This window comes from Oncorhynchus mykiss, chromosome 11, assembly GCF_057628025.1.
Source record: "Oncorhynchus mykiss isolate SJ-2025 chromosome 11, ASM5762802v1, whole genome shotgun sequence".
Taxonomy (NCBI): domain Eukaryota; kingdom Metazoa; phylum Chordata; class Actinopteri; order Salmoniformes; family Salmonidae; genus Oncorhynchus; species Oncorhynchus mykiss.
The window spans coordinates 77,990,001-78,014,518 of record NC_143032.1 but is presented as its reverse complement, the minus strand read 5'-3'; the positions used below and the strand labels follow the sequence as shown (position 1 = coordinate 78,014,518).

The 24,518-nt window shown below is 42.8% G+C and overlaps 2 protein-coding genes across 3 annotated transcripts in view; one reads left to right on the top strand and one right to left on the bottom strand.

Moving 5' to 3' along the window:
• The first annotated feature begins 493 nt into the window (after positions 1-493).
• Positions 494-7,458, top strand: h2az2a (H2A.Z variant histone 2a). 2 transcript variants are annotated; one of them, XM_036936379.2, is made up of 5 exons: positions 494-751; positions 1,990-2,067; positions 2,271-2,384; positions 6,733-6,862; positions 7,056-7,458. In XM_036936379.2, the coding sequence occupies exons 1-5, from the start codon at positions 749-751 to the stop codon at positions 7,115-7,117; spliced, it is 387 nt and encodes a 128-aa protein (XP_036792274.1). In that variant the 5' UTR covers positions 494-748; the 3' UTR covers positions 7,118-7,458. The 2 variants fall into 2 exon arrangements, with proteins under 2 accessions (XP_036792274.1, XP_036792272.1); XM_036936377.2 differs by lacking the exons at positions 494-751; positions 1,990-2,067 and having other exon boundaries at positions 2,172-2,384.
• A 10,886-nt stretch (positions 7,459-18,344) lies between these two features.
• hs3st1l2 (heparan sulfate (glucosamine) 3-O-sulfotransferase 1-like 2) overlaps positions 18,345-24,518 on the bottom strand; it is a 28,491-nt gene continuing 22,317 nt past the window's right edge. The window contains exons 2-5 of the mRNA XM_036936376.2: positions 21,726-22,077; positions 21,211-21,475; positions 20,851-21,025; positions 18,345-20,692 (exon numbers count right to left, since the gene is read on the bottom strand). Of these exons, the coding sequence (XP_036792271.2) occupies positions 20,464-20,692; positions 20,851-21,025; positions 21,211-21,475; positions 21,726-21,953 (897 nt within the window). The 5' untranslated portion in view covers positions 21,954-22,077 and the 3' untranslated portion in view covers positions 18,345-20,463. The remainder of the gene's footprint in view (positions 20,693-20,850; positions 21,026-21,210; positions 21,476-21,725; positions 22,078-24,518) is intronic.

The window sequence follows — 24,518 nt, the reverse complement described above, 5'->3', positions numbered from 1 at the left end:
TTACAACAGCAGACCACAAACTGTTGATTTTCTACTGGTAGATTCCTCTTGTCAGTCAATAAACGGCCCCCTCCTAATTCGATGAAATCAACGATTTCCCCCGATTATTTATCGTAAGCGGTTTACTTTTCTAATGCATTGCAATGCAAAACCTCGTCGTCTTAAAATGATATGAAACGAATAGATAGATACTCAGGCAAACTAGCAAAATACTGCTGAGTATTTTGAATTCATTGTGCACTAGCTAATTAGTTACCCATTGATTTTGTACACCAATTGTGAGTCAAATTAATATTTTAGGACATCCAGTCAGTTTGCAACTGCATACAATGCATGCATAATCAAAGACAAGTGCTTTGAGTATTTCTGAATATGCAATATCCAGATGTGCGCATGCACGTAATATATTATTTCAGCATTTTATTAGTCAATCACGTGAATAATATTGATCATCAATGCAAATACATTTTGAGTGGCAATGTCTAGCTCAGCAGTCCAGCCTACTTGGTCTCGTGCGCAAAGGACATGCTGAAGTTGCGGTGGGGGATGGGTAAAATGTGTACAAGCAGCGCTGTGGTTGGGCAGGAAAAATATTCAAAGAAACAACACGAATTCCCATTGGTCAATGTTCGCTCGCGAGGAGTCCCGGAGCTTTTACGAGCCTGAAGGGCTTTATTGTTTCTCTCCGTCTTCAACCGAAATTGTTTCCGAGCTCCTCAGTTCCTCAACCAAATAACAAAACGCTGAAATGGTAACGTTATGTGGTTATTATTTGTAGTGATCCTTTTAATAACGACTGCTTGGTATATCATTTGTTGTAATTGCATTACCGGCTACTGTTGCTTCAAATTACCTAAAAATAAATGCCAAGCTAGCAAGTTTGCATTACCAACCGATACCTACTTAAAGATATTTAGGTTACTTTTTTTTAACATACTTGTGAAACTTTTAGGTTTTATATGTTTAGTAATTGCTGGTATTAATTCATATTAGAAATATCTTACTTTAGCTATTTTTGCGTTCGTATTATTTGGTTGAACGGCTATGAGGCTACCAACGTTAGCTAATTTAGCTAGTTGGATACCATAACGTTAGCTAGCTGACCATTTGTTTTCAAGTACGGTCGGGTTGTCCCGCGGCTGCTGTTCTCTGCCAAATCAAATGTTAATATTGCGATCTGTCGGAAGTTGTCTCGCTACTTATTCTTCCTTTTAGCATTAGTCCATTTCAGGAAGTGGCAAATTCATTTGGTTTATCAATCAAAAATTGACTACTTTGTTACAATAGTGTGAATGTTGGTAAAATGTGTCTTAGCCACGCAACCCCTAGTTACCCGGGATTCTCCTCGTCGTGGACTTGAACAACTGTGCTAAAGCATGTTTTCAGTGCCTTTTTCATAGCAACGTTTTTGATTCCAGCTGCTGGTTAGTAACTGGCGGGAAACCGTATGCCCTCAAGAACAGGGTGATTCAGCTGGAATGCTAGCTAACAATCCTCATAAATGGCTGTTTTAATATGGACCTGTTAATCAACCTGGAGTGTTGTCTTTATTTTGAGTGACAGCCATTGGTGAGTTATGACCCAAAATTGTCAAACCCAAACACGTTTCTGTACAATAATAAAATAAAACTGTTTTTTTATGGAGTACATTTCTTATCGGGGATGCATTTCAAAATTAATCCACAATTAAAAATAAAAGGTGAGAGAAACATTAAGTTTCCTATTTGATAGATTAAATTAGTAAAACAATAAAATAAGTACCTGAGACTGGCAAATAAATTGTGTATATGGGAGCACTTGCGTTTTACTGTTACTGCTAGCAAGCGTTGGTTTGTGACCAGCGAGGTATTTCATGAGTTTTGGCAGGTGTTATTTAAAGACATTTTGGGAAAGAGTGCTCGCATGCAAATTACATGATTTCTGTCTTACTCAAGTTCCATTTTTCTTTCTCTTTTTGTAATATTCTGTGTTTTGCCCCCGATATCCCAGGCTGGCGGTAAGGCAGGAAAAGACAGTGGTAAGGCCAAGGCGAAAGCTGTGTCACGCTCCCAGAGAGCTGGACTGCAGGTAAGATTGAATACCTCTACAGAGATCCTGATGCAGTGCACCTAGCATGCCATTTGTTATTTTCAAAGAAAGAGCAGCAAAGCTTTCTGTGTGTTTCCAGCATTTACAGTGAAGTTTCAATGTTCATGTGTACTCCAATTGCTAGAAGCCATTCATCCCCTCCCCATTGTCGCCTAACCGCATATCTGTTTTGTTCCTGCCAGTTTCCAGTGGGGCGTATCCACAGGCACTTAAAGACCCGCACTACCAGCCACGGACGTGTCGGAGCCACAGCGGCTGTATATAGTGCTGCCATCCTTGAGTATCTCACCGCTGAGGTGAGACAGAGACCATTATATCCTCTTGGGTTACTTACTCTGAGTTGCTGTCATTTAAACAATGTCATTAGTCCATTTGTGATGGGTTGGAAAGAGCTGTGTAAGAGTTTAATATATATATATTTTTTAATAGATCTCTGAATCGTTTTACATTTTGAGGGTTTGGAACTGAGGTTCTGTCTGCAAAAAGACAATAAAATAAAAAAAACTGTTGGCTCAAGTTCCAAACTGTCATTGGTTTGAATGGTATCAGGGATGAAACGTTTAAAAAAAATATATATATCTTGTATACTTTTGAATTTAGCAACATGACTTGATACACATGCGTACATGCATACAGTGCCTTTGGAAAGTATTCAGACCCATTGACTTTTCCCCCACGTTTTAAGTTTTTAGCCTTATATTAAAATTGTCTTTACTCAGTACTTTGAAGCAGCAATTACAGCATCGAGTCTAATTAGGTATGACGCTACACGCTTGGCACACCAGTAGTTGGGGAATTTCTCATTTTACTCTGCAGATCCTCTCCAGCTCTGTCAGGTTGGATGGGGAGCATCGCTGCACAGCTATTTTCAGGTCTCTAGAGATGTTTGATCAGGTTCAAGATTGGGCTCTGGCTGGGCCACTTAAGGACATTCAGCGACCTGCGTTGACTTGGCTGTATGCTTAGGGTCGATGTCCTGTTGGAAGGTGAACCTTACCCCTAGTCGTAGGTCCTGAGCGCTCTGGAGCAGGTTCTCCTCAAGAATCTCTACTTTGCTCCGTACATCTTTCCCTCAACCCTGACTAGTCTCCCAGTCCCTGCTGCTGTGTAACATCCCCACTGCATGATGCTGTCACCACCACACTTCACTGTAGGGATGGTGCCAGGTTTCCTCCAGATGTAACGCTTGGCATTCAGGCCAAAGAGTTCAAGCTTGGTTTCATCAGTCTTGTTTCTCATGGTCTGAGTCTTTAGGTGCCTTTTGGCAAACTTCAAGCGGGCTGTCGTGACTTTTAATGGGGGCTCCTGAGTGGCGCAGCAGTCTAAGGCACTGCATCTCGGTGCTAGACGCGTCCCCAAAGACTCTGGTTCAATTCCAGGCTGTTTCACAACTGGCTGTGATCGGGAGTCCCATAGCGTGGCGCCCAGTTTGCCCAGCGTCGGGCCGGGGTAGGCCGTCATTGTAAATAAGATTTTGTTCTTAACCGACTTACCTAGTTAAATAAATACTGGGTGAGTTCAGTCTGCCCACTCTACCATAAAGGCCTGATTGGAGTGCTGCAGAGGAGGTTGTCCTGGAAGTTTCTCCCATCTGCAGAGGAACTCTAGAGCTGTCAGTGACCATTGGGTTCTTGGTCACCTCCTTGGCCCTTCTCCCCCGATTGTTCAGTTTGGCCATATGGCCCGCTCTAGAGACCTTCAGTAGTTCCAAACTTTTTCCATTAAAAAAAATTGATGCCACTGTGTTCTTGGGTACCTTCAATGCTTCACATTTTTGGTACCCTTCCCCAGGTCTGTGCTTAGACACAATCTTGTCTCGGAGCTCTACGGACAATTCCTTTGACCTCGTGGCTTGGTTTTTGCTCTGATGTGCACTGTCAACTGTGGGCCCTTTTTTTTATATAGATAGGTGTGCACATTCTCCAAAACTTCTCCAATTAATCAGACCAATCAAGTTGCAGAAACATCTCAAGGATGGTCAATGGAAGCAGGATGCACCTGAGCTCAATTTTGAGTTTCATAGCAAAGAGTCTGAATACTTGTGTAAATAAGGTATTTCTGTTTATTTTTAATACATTTGCTGAAATTCCTAAACCTGTTCGCTTTGTCATAATGGGGTGTTGTGTGTAGATTGCTGAGTATTTATTTGTTTTTAATCCATTTTAGAATAAGGCTGTAACAATGTGTTAAGTCAAGGGGTCTGAATAGTTTCTGAAGGTGTAACAGTATAACTTTAGACCGTCCCCTCGCCCATACCCGGGCGCGAACCAGGGACCCTCTGCACACATCAACAAGTCACTCATGAAGCATCGTTACCCATCGCTCCACAAAAGCCGTGGCCCTTGCAGAGCAAGGGGAACTACTACTTCAAGGTCTCAGAGCAAGTGACGCCACCAATTGAAACGCTATTTAGTGCGCACAGCTAACTAAGCTAGCCGTTTCACGTCCGTTACAAAAGTGTGTGTGTGTATATACACCTGTGCTTCTACACCTGCATTGCTTGCTGTTTGGGGTTTTGGGCTGGGTTTCTGTACAGCACTTTGAGATATCAGCTGATGTACGAAGGGCTATATAAATACATTTTGATTTTATATATACACCTATTCATTCAAGAGTTTCATACATTTTTTTGCTATTTCCTACATTGTAGAATAATAGTGAAAACAAACATGGAATCATTTAGTAAACGACCCCACACACACACACACACACACACACACATACTCTTGGCATTCACTCAACCAGCTTCATGATGAATGCTTTTCCAACAATCTTGGAGTTCCCACATGCTGAGCACTTGTTGGCTGCTTTTCCTTCCCTCTGTGGTCCAACTCATCCCAAACATCTGAATTGGGTTGAGGTCGGGTGATTGTGGGGGCCAGGTCATCAGATACAGCACTACATCACTCTCCTTGGTCAAATAGCCCTTACACCACCACCTCCATGCTTCACGGTGGAAACCACATAATCTGTGTGAGTCCATTAACCTACTCTGCTTCTCACAAAGATACGGCGGTTGGAACCAAAAATCACATTCGGACTCATTAGACCAAAGGACAGATTACCACTGGTCTAATGTCCATTGCTTGTGTTTCTTGGCTTAACCAAGTTTCTTTTTCTCATTGGTGTCCTTTAGTAGTGGTTTCTTTGTAGCATTTTGACCATGAAGGCCTGATTCACACTGTCTTTGAACAGTTAACGTTGAGATGTCTATTACTTGAACTCTGAAGCATTTGTTTTGTGCTGCTATTTTTGAGGCTGGTAATTCTAATGAACTTATCCTCTGCAGCGGAGGTAACTCTGGGTCTTTTCCTGTGGCGGTCCACACGGGAGCCAATTTCGTCATGGTGCTTGATGGTTTTTGCGATTGCACTTGAGTCAAATTTCAAAGTTCTTAATTTTCCACATTGACCTTCATGTCTTTTAATGATGGGCTGTCATTTCTCTTTAGTTATTTGAGTTTTTCTTGCCGTAATAGGGCTATTTGGTAAAATCCATTGGCTCAAAATGCATTAATTTGTGAAATTTCTTTCCCTCTTAACTTTAAACAAGGCACACCTGTTCATTGAAATGCATTCCAGGTGACTACCCCATGAAGCTGGTCGAGAGAATGCTAAGTGTGTGCAAAGCTGTCATCGGGGCAAAGGGTGGCTACTTTGAAGAATATAAAATGTATTTAGAGTTATACTTTTCTTCTTCGGTTACTACGTGATTCCGTATGTTATTTCACAGGTCTGATGTAAAACGTAGTAAAATAAAGAATCCCTTGAATGAGTAGGTATCTGAACTTTTGACTGCTACGGTGTGGACACCCCTTTAATTCTCTATTTCAGCCACACTTGTGGCTGACGGTGTATAAAGTCAAGCACACAGCCATGCGATCTCCATAGACAAACATCGGCGGTGGAATGGCCTTTTACTGAAGAGCTCAGTGACTTTCAATGTGGCACGGTCATAGGATGGTCAGGGGCTTTTTCTTCTGGTTCGGGCTTGGCCTCTTAGTTCCAGTGAAGGGAAATCTGAACACCACACCACATTAATTACATTCTAGAAAATTCTGTGCTTCCAACTTTGGCAACAGTTTGGGGAAGGCCTTTTCCTGTTTCAGCATTACAATGCCCCCGTGTACAAAGCGAGGTCTGCGCTGAAATGGTTTGTTGAGATCGGTGTGGAAGAACTTGACTGGCCTGCACAGAGCCCTGACCTCAACCCCATCTAAGACATTTTGGAGGAATTGGAACACCGACTGCCAGCCAGGCCCAATCGCCTAACATCGGTGCCTGACCTCACTAATGCTCTTGTGACTGAATGGCAGCAAGTCCCCACAGTAATGTTCATCATCTAGTGGAAAGCCTTTCTGGAAGAGTGGATGAGTGGCTGTTGTAGCAACAAGGGGGGGGGGGGGCAACTCCATATTAATGCCCATGATTTTGGAATGAGGTGTTCGATGAGCAGTTGTCATGCAGTGTATTTTGGAGTACTATGTAGGTAGAGAACATTGAACAAAACTCTGTCAATAATACAATTTTGACAAATGCAGATTATAGCCCCGAGCTCTCGATTTTCAGTTGATCACAGATACGTGTTTTTGTTTCGATGGAGTTCTATACAGAATCGTATCCTGATTGGCTGACTTGTTTCCAGGTACTAGAGTTGGCGGGTAACGCCTCTAAAGATCTGAAGGTGAAGCGTATCACTCCCCGCCACTTGCAGCTCGCTATCCGTGGAGACGAGGAGTTGGACTCCCTCATCAAGGCCACCATAGCTGGAGGCGGTGGGTTCAGAAACGACACTGTTATTAAATAACTTGCATGCACGGGCCCCGACACAACTCACCCATATTTGCCTGTATTTTAATTTGTACTTGAATCAACACTACTGATGTACATTTATGAACAACATCTCCATTATCTTTAACATGCTCTCACTTGTATTCCTATCTAACCACTGTGTGCTTCTGTTTCCAGGTGTGATCCCCCACATCCACAAGTCCCTGATCGGGAAGAAGGGCCAGCAGAAGACTGCATAGAGTAGACAGACGTCATCTTGTTGATCGTAACTGTGGAGGCGTGTGTTCGGACTGGACTCTGTTCGCCGTGTGTTCGGACTAACCTGACCAACAGGACTTCACTTTGATCATTTTTATATTACTATTTGCTAACGATGAGTGATTGTTAGTTTTTTTTTTTCTTTCGTTAGTGTAATATTTCCCATAATTAGAGAAGGATAAAATATGTATGTTATTTTTGGACAGGGGAAATCATACTTTTCCCCCGATTTTTCACAGTTGACTTGTTTGATTGGCAGGGCTTCAAATGTTTTGTACTGAAAAATGGAACTGTTAAAACCCATTTTTTTTATAAAAACAAAGCTGTCGTTTGTGGTTATTAACAAATTTTCATCGTTACTTTCCGTCTGTCTATACCATATTGGTTTGTGAGAGAGAATATTTGTCATGCACAGTGCCTTCGAAGTATTCAACCCCTTGACTTACTCCACAATTTATTTTTTTAAATCAGCCTGATTTCAGAATGGTTCAAATATTTCCCAACCATCTCTGTGCAAATACCTCAGTGACATAATGAAAGTATGTTATTTTAAGTTTTAGCAACATTGAAAATGAAAAAGATCTCATTTACTGAGATCAATACTTTGTAGAAGCCAAGCGCCTCTGGTAGTTAATACAACTTTCAGTCAGGTATGTGTCAAATTTGCACATCTGGATTTATTTTTACATTTTAAATTATACTAACCAGAAATATAAACAATGTGTTGGTCCCATGTTTCATGAGCTATAATAAAAAATCCTAGAAATGTCCAATTTTTCACATAGCTTATTCTCACATTCTTGTGTGCAAATGTGTTTACATCTCAGGTGAGCGTTTCTCCTTCGCCAAAATAATCCGGTCACATGACGGGTGTGGCATATCTAGAAGCTGGTTAAACAGCATGATCATTACACAGGTGCATCTTGTGCTGGGGACAAAAGCCCACTTTAAAGTGTGCTATTTTGTCACAATGCCACAGGTCTCAAGTTGAGGGAGAGCGCCATTGGCATGCTGCCTGCAGTAATGTCCACCAGAGCTGTCGGCTGAGAATTTAATTGTATTTTTTCTACTATAAGCTGCCTCTGTCGTTTTTAGAGAATTTTTTGGTATGTCCAACCGTCCGCAGACCACGTGACCACAACAGCCCAGGATATCCACCTACGGGATTGTTTGAGTATTTCTGTAAAGTCCTTCATTCTGATTGGCTGAGCCTGGCTGCCACGTGGGTAGACCTATGCCATCCCAGGTCCCTGCACCCCTGCCCAGTCCGGAAATCCATAGATTAAGGCCTAATGCATTTTCTTTTCAATTGATCAATTTCCTTATTTGAATTGTAATTCAGTAAAATCTTTGAAATTTGTTGCGTTTATATTTTTGTTCAGTATAGATTGCTGTTCACCGCTGTTCCCAAAATGTCCCAAGTCTTTCCTCAGATTTGAAATGGGATTCAAGTCTGGCCTTTGGTTGGGCCACTCAAGGACTTTCACATACTTGTTCTAAAGCCATTTGGCTGTATGCTTGGGGCCATCGTCCTATTAGAACATCGATCTTCGCCCCCAGTCTAAGGTCGTCTGCACTGGAGCAGGTTCTCATCAAGTATTTGGCTCCATTCATTGTTCCCTCCAGTCTCTCTGCCTCTGAAAAGCATCCCCGTGGCATAATGCTGCCGCTACCGTGCTTCACGGTAGGTATGGTGTTTGATGGGTGATGAGCGGTGCTTTGTTTTCTCCAGACATAGCACTTTGCATTCAGGCCAAAGAGTTAACAAAAATTTGCCTCTTCAGATCATCAAATCTTTTGCTTTATGATCTGTCTTGCATGTGGCTTTTCCGCAAACTATAGGTGTGCAGTCATCACCCTTTTTTCTCAGGAGTGGCTTCTGTCTGGCCACACTCCCATAAAGCCCAGATTAGTGAAGTGCTGTGGAGACGGATGTTTTTCTGGTAGGTTTTTCCACCTCAGCCCAAGGACCTCTAGTTCTGTCAGAGTGGTCATTGGGTTCTTGGTCACCTCCCTTCTTGCCCGGTGGCTCAGTTTGGTCGGACAGCCAGCTGTCTTAAGGCAGTACCATATCGTTTCCATTTCACAATACTTGAGACCACTGTGTTTTTGGAAACATCATAGTATAGTTTCTCCTCTGACGTGCACTTCTTTTTTCATTCGTATCATGGCATTCGCACATTTTGTTTGTGCATCTCGCCACCTACTGTGCGGTAGTGTCTGGTCAAACATGTTACGTTTATTTTATATAAAAATAAAAAAGGAACAGGGAAAATGAATAAACTGCACCATCAACTAACCTTACACCTATATACCACTATTACATACCACCAACTAACCTTACACCTATATACCACTATTACATACCACCAACTAACCTTACACCTATATACCACTATTACATACCACCAACTAATCTTGCACCTATATACCACCAACTAACCCTCCACCTGTATATACCACTGTTTCATAAAAATGTAAATCACCATTCTACTTCTTTGACCCTAACTGATCCTATACCAGGCCAACGGTGACCTGGGAGGACGTAACTCTTTAAACACATCTTGTAACTCTTCTGCAGTAAAACGTCTTACGCCCATGAACTCTGCAGCTGCCACCACAGTGTCTATTTTATGTGATTTATGATCCATTTCTGTGATACGGTTGATCGCCATGGCAATGAATGCTAAGAAGCCCATCTTACTGAAGCACAAATGTATATCACTCTGTATTGGCCTAGGTCTACTACTCATCATCCTCTACTCTCTTCACCGCCTGGTATGGCAACTGCTCAGCATCTGACCGTAAGGCGCTACAGAGGGTAGTGGGTACAGCCCTGTACATCACCAGGGCCAAGCTTCCTGCCATTCAGGACCTCTATACCAGGCGGTGTCAGAGGAAGTCCCAAAAAATTGTCAGACTCCAGTCACCCAAGTAATAGATTGTTCTCTTTGCTACCACACGGCAAGTGGTACCGGAGCGCCAAGTCTGCACTGCATTGCTGGTTAAAACCTCTACGGGATCGGAGTCCCTATACCGGGACAGTTGTTGCTGACGTGCGCTAATGTTGTAAATAATGTTCAACTTTCCAGGACATAGGTCTCACAGGTCTTATAAACTCAGCAAAAAAATAAACATCCTCTCACTGTCAACTGCGTTTATTTTCAGCAAACTTAACAAGTGTAAATATTTGTAAAACATAACAAGATTCAACAACTGAGACATAAGCTGAACAAGTTCCACAGACATGTGACTAACAGAAATGGAATAATGTGTCCCTGAACAAAGGGGGGGTCAAAACCAAAAGTAACAGTCAGTATCTGGTGTGGCCACCAGCTGCATTAAGTACTGCAGTGCATCTCCTCCTCATGGACTGCACCAGATTTGCTAGTTCTTGCTGTGAGATGTTACCCCACTCTTCCACCAAGGCACCTGCAGGTCCCCGGACATTTCTGGGGGGAATGGCCCTAGCCCTCACCCTCCGATCCAACAGGTCCCAGACGTGCTCAATGGGATTGAGATCCGGCTCTTTGCTGGCCATGGCAGAACACGGACATTCCTGTCTTGCAGGAAATCACACACAGAACGAGCAGTATGGCTGGTGGCATTGTCATGCTGGAGGGTCATGTCAGGATGAGCCTGCAGGAAGGGTATCATGTGAGGGAGGAGGATGTCTTCCCTGTAACGCAAAGTGTTGAGATTGCCTGCAATGACAACAAGCTCAGTCCGATGATGCTGTGACACACCGCCCTAGACCATGACGGACCCTCCGCCTCCAAATCGATCCTGCTCCAGAGTACAGGCCTCGGTGTAACGCTCATTCCTTCGACGATAAACTCGAGTCCGACCATCACCCCTGGTGAGACAAAACCGCGACTCGTCAGTGAAGAGCACTTTTTGCCAGTCCTGTCTGGTCCAGCGACGGTGTGCCCATAGGTGACGTTGCTGACGGTGATGTCTGGCGAGGACCTGCCTTACAACAGGCTACAAGCCCTCAGTCCAGCCTCTCTCAGCCTATTGCGGACAGTCTGAGCACTGACGGAGGGATTGTGCGTTCCTGGTGTAACTCGGGCAGTTGTTGTTGCCATCCTGTACCTGTCCCGCAGGTGTGGTGTTCGGATGTACCGATCCTGTGCAGGTGTTGTTACACGTGCTCTGCCACTGCGAGGATGATCAGCTGTCCGTCCTGTCTCCCTGTAGCTCTGTTTTAGGCCTCTCACAGTACGGACATTGCAATTTATTGCTCTGGCTTCATCTGCAGTCCTCATGCCTCCTTGCAGCATGCCTAAAGCATGTTCACGCAGATGAGCAGGGACACTGGGCATCTTTCTTTTGGTGTTTTTCAGAGTCAGTAGAAAGGCCTCTTTAGTGTCCTAAGTTTTCATAACTGTGACCTTAATTTCCTACCGTCTGTAAGCTGTTAGTGTCTTAACGACCGTTCCACAGGTGCATGTTCATTAATTGTTTACGGTTCATTGAACAAGCATGGGAAACAGTGTTTAAACCCTTTACAATGAAGATCTGTGAAGTGATTTTGGGATTTTTACAAATGATCTTTGAAAGACGGTTTCCTTCTTTTTTTGCTGAGTTCATTTATGTGCAGAAAGCTTAAATTCTTGTTAATCTAACTGCACTGTCCAATTTACAGTAGCTTTTACAATGGAAATAGAGTGTGTTTGAGGAGAGTGCACAACAACAACAAAAACTTATCTCACGGCACTTTGTTTCATACATTCACCTCTGAAGGTAAATCATGTACCTACATGCAAGTAATCTTGCTCTGATTGTTCATCCTGAGGGTCCAGAGTTAAAATGTAGCATAGTTTGGTTTAATAAAATACATTTTTATATTCAAATGTAGGAACTGGGTTCTAAATTTTGAACCCCTGCTGTTTCTGGCCACACACCCTCCCCTCCATCTAGATTTGTGCGTTAGAGCCTTTTCTGTAGGGAAGCTAATTTTCCATCATGTATGACCTTCCTGGGAGTGTGTAAACTCCTAAAGAGCGAGCTAAGATGGACGTAGTCAATATAACTATTTGTTCAGCATTTTTTAAATGTACAGCGACATAATTTAGAATATGTAGACCTTAGAGTGAAATGCTTACTTACAAGCCCTTAACCAACAATGCAGTTTTAAGAAAATACACAAAAAAAACAAGAGATAATAATAACAACTAATAACAAGATACTGACATCTGCTATTTCTGTTTTAAAAAGGCAGCATGGCAAATCCAGAGCTCCAATCACAACACGTTTTCTGTAAAGATGCAAATTTAGGCCATTTGCTAAAAACAATTTTTTATTTCACATAAAAACGTTTCCCACTCTCAATACCCCTGTTTGTTATGGACGATGGATGCCTGATTGGGTCGTCAGCGGAAGTCCCTGGCAGTCCAGACCCAATGTGGTGGTAGTGTTGGTCTGTGATCCACTCCAAACTGGCAATGCATAAATCATGAATCAAAATTGTGTTGATATTGCAGGAGAATATTGTCATTTCACATAACCATACCACAAGGTAGCTAGCTACCTGCTTCATTCATGATGAGAAAACAATCTAGAACAAGCTAGCTAGCTAGCCAAGTTTGTTAGCTATCTAATTTATAGTAATGCACGGCCCCATGTCGCAAGGATCTGTACACAATTCCTGGAAGCTGAAAATGTCCCAGATCTTCCATGGCCTGCAGACTCACCAGACATGTCACTCATTGAGCATGTGTGGGATGCTCTGGATCGACGTGTACAACAGTGTGTTCTAGTTCCTGCTGATGTCCAGCAACTTTGCACAGCCATTGAAGAGAAGTGGGACAACATCCCACAGGCCACAATCACAGGCCACAATGTGAAGGAGATGCGTCGTGCTGCATGAGGCAAATGGTGATCACAACATATACTGACTGGTTTTCTGATCCACGCCCCCCTACCTTAAAAAACACAGATGCATATATTTATTCCCAGTCATGTGAAATCCATAACTTACGACCCAATTTATTGATTTCAATTGACTGATTTCTTAATACGAACTGTTTCTCAGTAAAATCTTTGAAATTGTTGCACGTTGCAGTTATATTTTTGTTCAGTGTATATACGCAAACCGTTCGCATGCAGGATGCCTCTATTCTGGTGACATGATCATCCATGTTTGCTTGGCTGCAGTTTGACAAATCAAAATGATCTCATTATTTTGTCCGTAATAATCTCATCATGTAGACTAATAGGCCTACCTGAACTGTAGCTACGAGCTGTTAGCTAGAGGACACGTGCCAATACCACAGTGGGCACACTCTATTTAACTATTTACCACAGTGGGCACACTCTCTATTTAACTATTTACCACAGTGGGCACACTCTCTCTATTTAACTATTTACCACAGTGGGCACACTCTCTATTCAACTATTTACCACAGTGGGCACACTCTCTATTTAACTATTTACCACAGTGGGCACACTCTCTATTTAACTATTTACCACAGTGGGCACACTCTCTATTTAACTATTTACCACAGTGGGCACACTCTCTCTATTTAACTATTTACCACAGTGGGCACACTCTCTATTCAACTATTTACCACAGTGGGCACACTCTCTATTCAACTATTTACCACAGTGGGCACACTCTCTATTTAACTATTTACCACAGTGGGCACACTCTCTCTATTTAACTATTTACCACAGTGGGCACACACTCTATTTAACTATTTACCACAGTGGGCACACTCTCTATTTAACTATTTACCACAGTGGGCACACTCTCTATTTAACTATTTACCACAGTGGGCACACTCTCTCTATTTAACTATTTACCACAGTGGGCACACTCTCTATTTAACTATTTACCACAGTGGGCACACTCTCTATTCAACTATTTACCACAGTGGAGCACACTCTCTATTTAACTATTTACCACAGTGGGCACACTCTCTATTTAACTATTTACCACAGTGGGCACACTCTCTATTTAACTATTTACCACAGTGGGCACACTCTCTATTTAACTATTTACCACAGTGGGCACACTCTCTATTTAACTATTTACCACAGTGGGCACACTCTCTATTTAACAAAACATTTTTTGTGAGAAAACCATCAGTAGAGATGAAAATGTGATGGAAACCCATTTAACTTGTATTTTTGTATTGGGTATGTGGGAATTTAACCGCAAAAGGTATTTGATGTGCTCTACCTCATCACACACAGCATTTTATCTGCAACAAGTCAATTTGATTGGAAACAAATCTCTAGTGGGGAACATGCGCATATTGTATTTATGCAGATTTTTGAATATGCGCATATTGTATTTATGCAGATTTTTTGAATTATGCGCATGAAAATCTGCCGCCAATCGGATTGAAACCTAGCTGATTGAAAACAACTGTAATGTGCACTTCATATAACACATATTTTACTCTAATGCTTTGATAATATGCCAGTATTAGCCCCCCGAGGTTACCCTCATATGAGGGGTCCTGCTGGGGAGCAAATGTCCTGCCATCTGTGATCTCCCTGAAATGTCAGCACTCTACTCTGTCTCTGCACTGCAGCCTGGCACAGTAATGGAAAACTACCCCTTGGAGAATACAAGGGAATAGGCTACACAGACACTGCTGACCTGCAAAAACAATACACAAATATAAAGACCCCAAAACATTCTAACCTATCACCATTATGGGGGTATGCTCTTTGTTCCCTCTTTAACTTTCTCACTCATCAGTATTCACGAATCAATTCATGGTTATCTATAATCATGGTAGCATCCACATTAATGTAGTACTGTTCAGAAACATCTTCTATTCTTATCTACAATTACAAGGGACTCCAAAACGGCACAATACATCGTTTAACACTCAGTTCCTATTGGTGCAAAACATCATCTGAAACCCAACCAAAACCAACAGCAAATGCATCAAAGTTTGTCGAGTCACAAGCTTGATGTAGTCATTGTGTGATAGGAATATGGGACCAAATACTGGATTTTTGCCCACGTTAATACACTATAAATTTGTCCAAATAATGATGAAAAAATATATATTCAAATGGGGGGACTAGATACATAAAGTTCTTCCATTTCTAAACGGTAAAACAGATATGTATGAAAATACCCTGAAATAAAAGGTGACATTATGTACTGTCACCTCAGACCGTAAATACAAAATGCTGGTGTATGGAGACAAATATACAAACTTTAGCTCCACTGTCCAAATAAATACTTAGGAGAGTGTATTTGTTGTACTGAGAAAAGTGTGGAAACATTAAATGAAGCTATGCATTTTATAATTTGGAAATGGACCTCGGGAGTTTTCTGTGAGGATCCTTCAGGGAGATGACAATTAAAGATAGTGTTGTAATCTAACAGCAGGAGGCGCTATTTACACACCTAATGCTGGGGGGTGTGTCAGTGCTCTGAGGGACTTAAGAAATGTGATATGGATGTCATCTCTCTCTCTCTCTCTCTCTTTCTCTCTCTCTCTCTCTCTCTCTCTCTCTCCCCCTCTCTCTCTCTCTCTCTCTCTCTCTTCTCTCTCTCTCTCTTTTTCTCCAAACACACACACACACCCTCTCTATTTTGTTGTCACATGGGACAAGTACTCTTCTCACTTTTATGAGTCTGACCCAGAGATGAACCTTCTTCTGTCATCCTGATGACAGTCCAATCTACAGGTTTATCTATAGGTTTATCTACAGGTTTATCTATACGTTTATCTACAGGTTTATCTATAGGTTTATCTACAGGTTTATCTACAGGTTTATCTATAGGTTTATCTACAGGTTTATCTATAGGTTTATCTACAGGTTTATCTATAGGTTTATCTACAGGTTTATCTACAGGTTTATCTACAGGTTTATCTATAGGTTTATCTACAGGTTTATCTACAGGTTTATCTACAGGTTTATCTACAGGTTTATCTATAGGTTTATCTACAGGTTTATCTACAGGTTTATCTACAGGTTTATCTACAGGTTTATCTATAGGTTTATCTACAGGTTTATCTACAGGTTTATCTACAGGTTTATCTACAGGTTTATCTATAGGTTTATCTACAGGTTTATCTACAGGTTTATCTATAGGTTTATCTACAGGTTTATCTACAGGTTTATCTACAGGTTTATATACAGGTTTATCTATAGGTTTATCTATAGGTTTATCTACAGGTTTATCTATAGGTTTATCTACAGGTTTATCTACAGGTTTATCTACAGGTTTATCTACAGGTTTATCTATAGGTTTATCTACAGGTTTATCTACAGGTTTATCTACAGGTTTATCTATAGGTTTATCTACAGGTTTATCTACAGGTTTATCTACAGGTTTATCTATAGGTTTATCTACAGGTTTATCTACAGGTTTATCTACAGGTTTATCTACAGGTTTATCTATAGGTTTATCTATAGGTTTATCTACAGGTTTATCTATAGGTTTATCTACAGGTTTATCTACAGGTTTATCTACAGGTTTATCTACAGGTTTATCTATAGGTTTATCTACAGGTTTATCTACAGGTTTATCTACAGGTTTATCTATAGGTTTATCTACAGGTTTATCTACAGGTTTATCTACAGGTTTATAGATCTACAGGTTTATCTACAGGTTTATCTATAGGTTTATCTATAGGTTTATCTACAGGTTTATCTACAGGTTTATCTACAGGTTTATCTATAGGTTTATCTACAGGTTTATCTATAGGTTTATCTACAGGTTTATCTACAGGTTTATCTACAGGTTTATCTACAGGTTTATCTATAGGTTTATCTACAGGTTTATCTACAGGTTTATCTACAGGTTTATCTATAGGTTTATCTACAGGTTTATCTACAGGTTTATCTACAGGTTTATCTATAGGTTTATCTACAGGTTTATCTACAGGTTTATCTACAGGTTTATCTATAGGTTTATCTACAGGTTTATCTACAGGTTTATCTACAGGTTTATCTATAGGTTTATCTACAGGTTTATCTACAGGTTTATCTACAGGTTTATCTATAGGTTTATCTACAGGTTTATCTACAGGTTTATCTACAGGTTTATCTACAGGTTTATCTATAGGTTTATCTACAGGTTTATCTACAGGTTTATCTACAGGTTTATCTATAGGTTTATCTACAGGTTTATCTACAGGTTTATCTACAGGTTTATCTACAGGTTTATCTATAGGTTTATCTACAGGTTTATCTACAGGTTTATCTACAGGTTTATCTACAGGTTTATCTATAGGTTTATCTACAGGTTTATCTACAGGTTTATCTACAGGTTTATCTATAGGTTTATCTACAGGTTTATCTACAGGTTTATCTACAGGTTTATCTATAGGTTTATCTATAGGTTTATCTACAGGTTTATCTACAGGTTTATCTACAGGTTTATCTACAGGTTTATCTACAGGTTTATCCAGTGTTAACCCAGAGACAGCTATCGAAGCACTAGCACTCCCTTGATGTGCACTAGGACAGTTCAGGTGACTTGAACATTGACTACACTGTCATTAGCAATAATAATCATAGAGAATGTGCTTTGACTACGATCACAGGAATAGGGTGCGTTGTATCATATGAGCCATTATGATAATGTATACTGAGCAAAATTATTAACGCAACATACAACAATTTCAAAGATTTTGCTGAGTTACAGTTCATATAGGGAAATCAGGCAATTGAAATCAATTCATTAGGCCCTAATCTATGGATTTCACATTCCTGGACATGGGCGCAGTCATGGGAGGGCCTGGGAGGGCATAGGCCCATCCACTGGGGAGCCACGCCCAGCCAATTTTTCCCTTCAAAACTACTAGTTTCATCAGCTGTCCGGGTCGCTGGTCTCAGATGTTCCGGCAGATGAGGAACCCGGATGTGGAGGTCCTGGGTTGGCGTGGTTACGCCTGGTCTGCGGTTGTGAGGCTGGTTGGACGTACTGCCAAATTCTCGAAAACAACGTTGGAGGCGGCTTATAGTAGAGAAAAATAACATTCAGATCTCTGGTAACAGCTCTGGCCTTATATAAGTCCCCAGCACAAGGTGCACCTGTGTAATGATCGTGCTGCTTAATCAGTTTCTTGATATGCCACACCTGTTAGGTGGATGGATTATTTTAACGTGTGAGGCTTGAGTGTTTGAAGTATGACCACTTTATAAAGAGTCTTACTTTACCTTTGTTCTGCACTGCTTGTGTAGCAGCTAAAGAACTTCCCTGATGGAGCACACACGCACACACACCTAGCTAAGTGGAGATAATTGTTTATTGAGGGAGCCTACTCTATTAAATATTGTTCAATACATACAATGCATTACAGCTCAAACTTCTGGAAATCGAAATGTAAAATTCAAAATCGAAATTCAACAACCCCATCGCCCCCCCCAAAAAATACATTTCTATTGAACATGTGAAAGTCAAATATGAGAGTAACACTAGTAACACAATAACACTAGAAGCAAACATAATTATCTAGATGAGGACATTATTTTGCATACTTTGTACAATGGTAAACAGTTCAGTGAAAATGGTGAGCAGTCTGAAACGTCAGACAGTTTGAAACAGCTTCATATTGCTACAGTAGTTCCACATATACTGTATAGACTGACCTTTTATGCATTTAAGCATCAGTTCATAGTGCAAAGACTCGCATCAGTTCATAGTGCAAAGACTCGCATCAGTTCATAGTGCAAAGACTCGCATCAGTTCATAGTAGCCCCAATCTCATTTCAAAACATTCTTCTGTACACTCATACATTTATTCTAACAGAGTCCATTCTGGAACTCATCTGTTTCTTTTAAAAACTTCTTCAGGATTTGTGGGTCCCCTGCGAGATAGGTTGAGCTAACATAGGCTAATGCGATTAGCATGAGGTTGTAAGAAGCAAGAACATTTCCCAGGACATAGACATATCTGCTATTGGCAGAAAGCTTAAATTCTTGTTAATCTAACTGCCTGTCCAATTTACATTAGCTATTACAGTGAAAGAATACCATGGTATCGTTTGAGGAGAGTGCACAATTTTGAACATGAAAAGTTATTAATAAACAAATTAGGCACATTTGGGCAGTCTTGATACAACATTTTGAACAGAAATGCAATGGTTCATTGGATCAGTCAGAAACGCTGCACATACACTGCTGCCATCTAGTGGCCAAAATCTAAATTGCACCTGGGCTGGAATAGTACATTATGGATTTTCTCTTGCATTTCAAAGATGATGGTACATTTCTTTGTATTATCTTTTACCAGATCTAATGTGTTATATTCTCCTACATTCCTTTCACATTTCCACAAACTTCAAAGTGTTTCCATTCAAATGGTACCAAGAATATGCATATCCTTGCTTCAGGTCCTGAGCTACAGGCAGTTAGATTTGGGTATGTCATTTTCGATGAAAATTGGAGAAAAAAAGGGGACGATCCTTTTAAGGTTTTAACAGTGTCTGTTGTAGAACTCATCTGTTTCTTCTAAGTGTCTGTTCTAGAACTCATTTTAATGAACGTCAAAAGTACGAAACAGGAGCTACAGATATTGTATTTCAAGAGTTATATATGTGTCCTGATTGTTCATGATACAATTGTATGGCACAGGTTATTGTAGTTCCTTTCTGACATTTGATGGCAGTTTGTGCATCAGACAGTGTTCATCCCTGGAAGCAAAGGCTCACGTGACAGGCACCAGGAGGAGTGATGATCAGGAAGTATTAGGACGAACCAGGTATACAGTATCACAAAACGGCCACTTCAGTTCATGTTCTCCAGCAGGTAGTAGCATAAACATTGAATCACTAGAATGGTCTCGTATTCAAGTCATGGTTCTAATCTGTGACGGGTGGAGCAGCCATATTGAATATGCACATCATGTGTGTGTCCCTCATTGAGGGCTTGTCATCTTATACAGTCTTTGCTTGGGATGCTGCTTACTCCCAGGGTTTCAGCCTGGCTTGCAGAAGCTCATTGACAGTACATTTAAAACACAGAGATCTCTAAAGTCCTATGTGTGCAGCAGTAGTCCTCACATCTCTCATCTACCTGAAACGGATTAATCCACCCACTCACCCATCAATAAACACAAATTAAAACATCCAACCAATCATTTTTAGTCATATAGCAAATACTCTTATCCACAGCGTATTACAGTTGTGAGTGCATGCATTTTCTTTCCATACCAGACCCCAGTGGGAATTGAACCCACAATCTTGGCATTGTAAGCATCATGCTCCACCAACTGAGTCACACACAGGACCATCAATCAACCAAGCAAGCCAACAGAATTATGATAACAAATATTGTTATTATGGGCCAATATCTCCAATGTACCCTCTCTATCTCCTCTCTCTGTGCTCTGTCCCAATCAGTTCAACACCAGCTGAAGGAGCGCCCCACCATCTCAAAGAACAGCCTGTTGGGTTCTCTGAAGTATCCACACAGCTTCCTGAAGGCCTGTGAGCTGAGAGGAGCGTGGGGCCTCCCCTTGGACTCATCCAGACACTTGTCATGTCCCCCGGCAGAGAGGAGGCAGTAGAACCCTTTAGTGGTGTTGAAGTAGAAGTTGGAGGGAGCAATGCGTGGGGGAAGGTCCAGGAACCTATAGATTAGAAAACGTTAATCACCTCAATTAGTTTATTCATTTGGCTGCATATATACTCTCTCTCTCTCTCTCACACACACACACACACACACACACACACACACACACACACACACACACACACACACACACACACACACTAGGTTTTGTGTTACCTCTCAGCCCTGCGGAGCTCCGGGAAGGGGTGTCTGATGAGGGCCTCTCCATCCACCACATGGACCTGCTCCCTGGGGAATACATCCAGCCAGCGGGCCAGGTGCTGGTGGTACAGGCTCCTCTGCAGAGCCTTGTAGGCCGGGTCGATGTGGCCCTGTCGGAGCAGCAACTCCTCTACAATAGAATACAATAGAATACAGTAGAAAATAATATTATAATAATACTGTATTAATAATAGAATAGGATACTTTATTGTTAATTTGTTTGATGTGGCCCACAAATATAGCTAGTTCAGTCCCCACATTGTCATCGCCCGGCCCGGCCCAGAACTTGAACCTTTCAGTAACTTGGCTACCTACCTAGAGGCTGGTAGGGCTTGTGGCGGGTCACACGGTTATGAAGGACCTGGGTATAGTCGGAGACGAGGCGCTCGGCGGGGTCGCGGACTATCAGCAGTAGTCGGACAGCAGGATTCATCTCCCAGACCCGCACTGGGACGTGGGGAGAGGCAAAGTATCCAGGGGTCTTCTCCACCGTCAGCTGTCCAGGCAGGGTGAAGGGCATCTGGGCACGGTACCACGTCAGCCCCCGCCGGAAGTGCTCTTCCACGTTGAAGTAGTGCACCTTAATAAAACGGATTTAGAGTCGTTTAACGTCTTATACAATTGTTGTTGTATTTCTTTAGTCGTTTATTGTGTATTTTCATTGTACACACAAATGTAAAGTATCTGTTCTAGGTGTTATCTTATTCTTTCATTCTGTTATGCTGCATAACTCTTTTCATTTGATTACAGCTTTGATGATAGTCTAAATTGTGAAAGTGCTTTACAAACAATGTTATCATGACGTCGATGATGCTTCTGTTTGTCATTACCTCAGCTTTGGCAACCTCTACGTCCGGATGGAGGTTGAGCATCTCTAGAAGGGCCCTGGTGCCACCTTTACGCACGCCGATGATGACGGCTCCAGGCAGGCGCTGCTGGGTGGCATTACGAGAGCGAGAGGAGGAAGAGCCGGCCGCTCGGAGCCCCCGTAGACAGACACATAGCTGGGTCTGCAGTAAGAGGAGAACCAGCAGAACTAGGGGAACAGTCCACAGCATGGTGGACTGGTGGACACACACACACACACACACACACACACACACAGGGGGCTTGGGGGCTGGGAGGAGGACGGAGGCTCCTTGATAACACAGGTTCAGGATCTAGAAGTCTTCAGTGTAGAGCCTGCAAATAAATAAAGGATGTGTTATTTTTAAAAGATTGGCATATACTAGTGACGCCTCACTGTGGTGTGTTTTAAAACTGCTTGAAGGCTGGAGCTGCTGTGTCAAACTGGGGTTCTCTGAGGAGCCATAATGTTTATTCTGTCATTCAATTAATGAAAAAATTGCCGCAATGTCAAGGTAAAAGTTCACGTTTTACCCACATGGCAGTCATAGACACTGAAATACACTGACATGGGCTAACATGAGAAAATAAACCATTTAGAAGAGAAGACACAGGGTTCTTTTTAATAGGAGGTATGGGGGTGTCCTGTATCTCTCAGTCCTGGTCTGGAACAGAGAGGAGGTGTGTGCTGGCTGTCACTTGTCCTCGACAGGCAGATAACCAGTCACGTAAAGAGTGACTTGTAGAGAGCGAATGCAAAAGTCCAGGCACCATGTTGACATGGTGTCTAGGGTGTTGTTTAAAGTCTGTGTTCACCAGGCCTGAACATCGTCACTGCACAGCAGTGTTATAACATTATCCTTCCTCTGACATTGTTGTTGTGTTTGTTTCTGTTGCTGTTGTTCTGTCCGGGCCGGCTTGATGTCTTATTAATTACCTTCTTGTGTGTGTGTGTGTTTGTGTTCAGTGTGTGTGTGTTTGTGTTCAGTGTGTGTTTTCACCGTGTGTGTGTGTTTGTGTTCAGCGTGTGTGTTCAGTGTGTGTGTGTGTTTGTGTTCAGTGTGTGTGTGTGTGTGTGTGTGTTCCTGGAAAGGAACCTTCTCAGTGTTCTGTTCCTCTGTTCCTCAATAATTACACCTTAGGGGAACGTTGTTGCTCACCCTGGCCTATCTCACAGACCTCCTGAGAGGTTCTCTCCCCTCCCGGAACTCTTGAGAAGTCATCTCCCCGCCCGCACCTCCTGAGAGGTCCTCTCCCCGCCCGCACCTCCTGAGAGGTCCTCTCCCCGCCCGCACCTCCTGAGAGGTCATCTCCCCGCCCGCACCTCCTGAGAGGTCCTCTCCCCGCCCGCACCTCCTGAGAGGTCCTCTCCCCGCCCACACCTCCTGAGAGGTCCTCTCCCCGCCCGCACCTCCTGAGAGGTCCTCCCCCCGGCCGGTGCCTCTTTGCGTCTCACTTCATCACCACCATTAAGTTCATCATCAAGTCACCTATCAAGGCTGAAGGGTTTGTGCTGATGTTTCTACTAGTTACTCTGAAAGTGGTGGCAATGACTTTGTTCCATAAGGATATAAAACACACTGTGTTGTTAGTATCGTGTAGTAATGTTTCTCTCTGTCTGTCTGACTGTGTGTGTTTAGCCTCCCTGGAGTCTCCCTGATACACTGGAGTATTCCCTCCTGTCTAGAGGCAGAGCATTCTGCTTCACTTCCACCCTGCTACTGACCCCCCCCCCCTCTCTCTCTCTCTGACCCTAACCCTGCTACTGAACCCCCCCCCCCCTCTCTCTCTCTCTCTGACCCTAACCCTGCTACTGACCCCCCTCTCTCTCTCTCTCTGACCCTAACCCTGCTACTGACCCCCCCCCCCTCTCTCTCTCTGACCCTAACCCTGCTACTGACCCCCCTCTCTCTCTCTCTCTGACCCTAACCCTGCTACTGACCCCCCCCCCTCTCTCTCTCTGACCCTAACCCTGCTACTGACCCCCCCCTCTCTCTCTCTCTGACCCTAACCCTGCTACTGACCCCCCCCCTCTCTCTCTCTGACCCTAACCCTGCTACTGACCCCCCTCTCTCTCTCTCTCTGACCCTAACCCTGCTACTGACCCCCCTCTCTCTCTCTCTCTGACCCTAACCCTGCTCCTGACCCCTCTCGCTCTCTCTCTGACCCTAACCCTACTACTGACCCCTCTTTCTCTCTCTGACCCTAACCCTGCTACTGACCCCCTTCTCTCTCTGACCCTAACCCTGCTACTGACCCCCTTGTCTCTCTCTCTCTCTGACCCTAACCCTGCTAATGCACCTCTTCTCTCTCTCTCTGACCCTAACCCTGCTACTGACCCCTCTCTCTCTCTCTCTGACCCTAACCCTGCTACTGACCCCTCTCTCTCTCTCTCTCTCTGACCCTAATCCTATTACTGACCCCCTTCTCTCTCTCTCTCTGACCCTAACCCTGATAATGCCCCTCTTCTCTCTCTCTCTCTGACCCTAACCCTGCTAATGCCGCTCTTCTCTCTCTCTCTCTCTCTCTGACCCTAACCCTGCTAATGCCCCTCTTCTCTCTCTCTCTCTGACCCTAACCCTGATAATGCCCCTCTTCTCTCTCTCTCTCTCTGACCCTAACCCTGCTAATGCCCCTCTTCTCTCTCTCTCTCTGACCCTAACCCTGATAATGCCCCTCTTCTCTCTCTCTCTCTGACCCTAACCCTGCTAATGCCCCTCTTCTCTCTCTCTCTCTGACCCTAACCCTGATAATGCCCCCTTCTCTCTCTCTCTCTC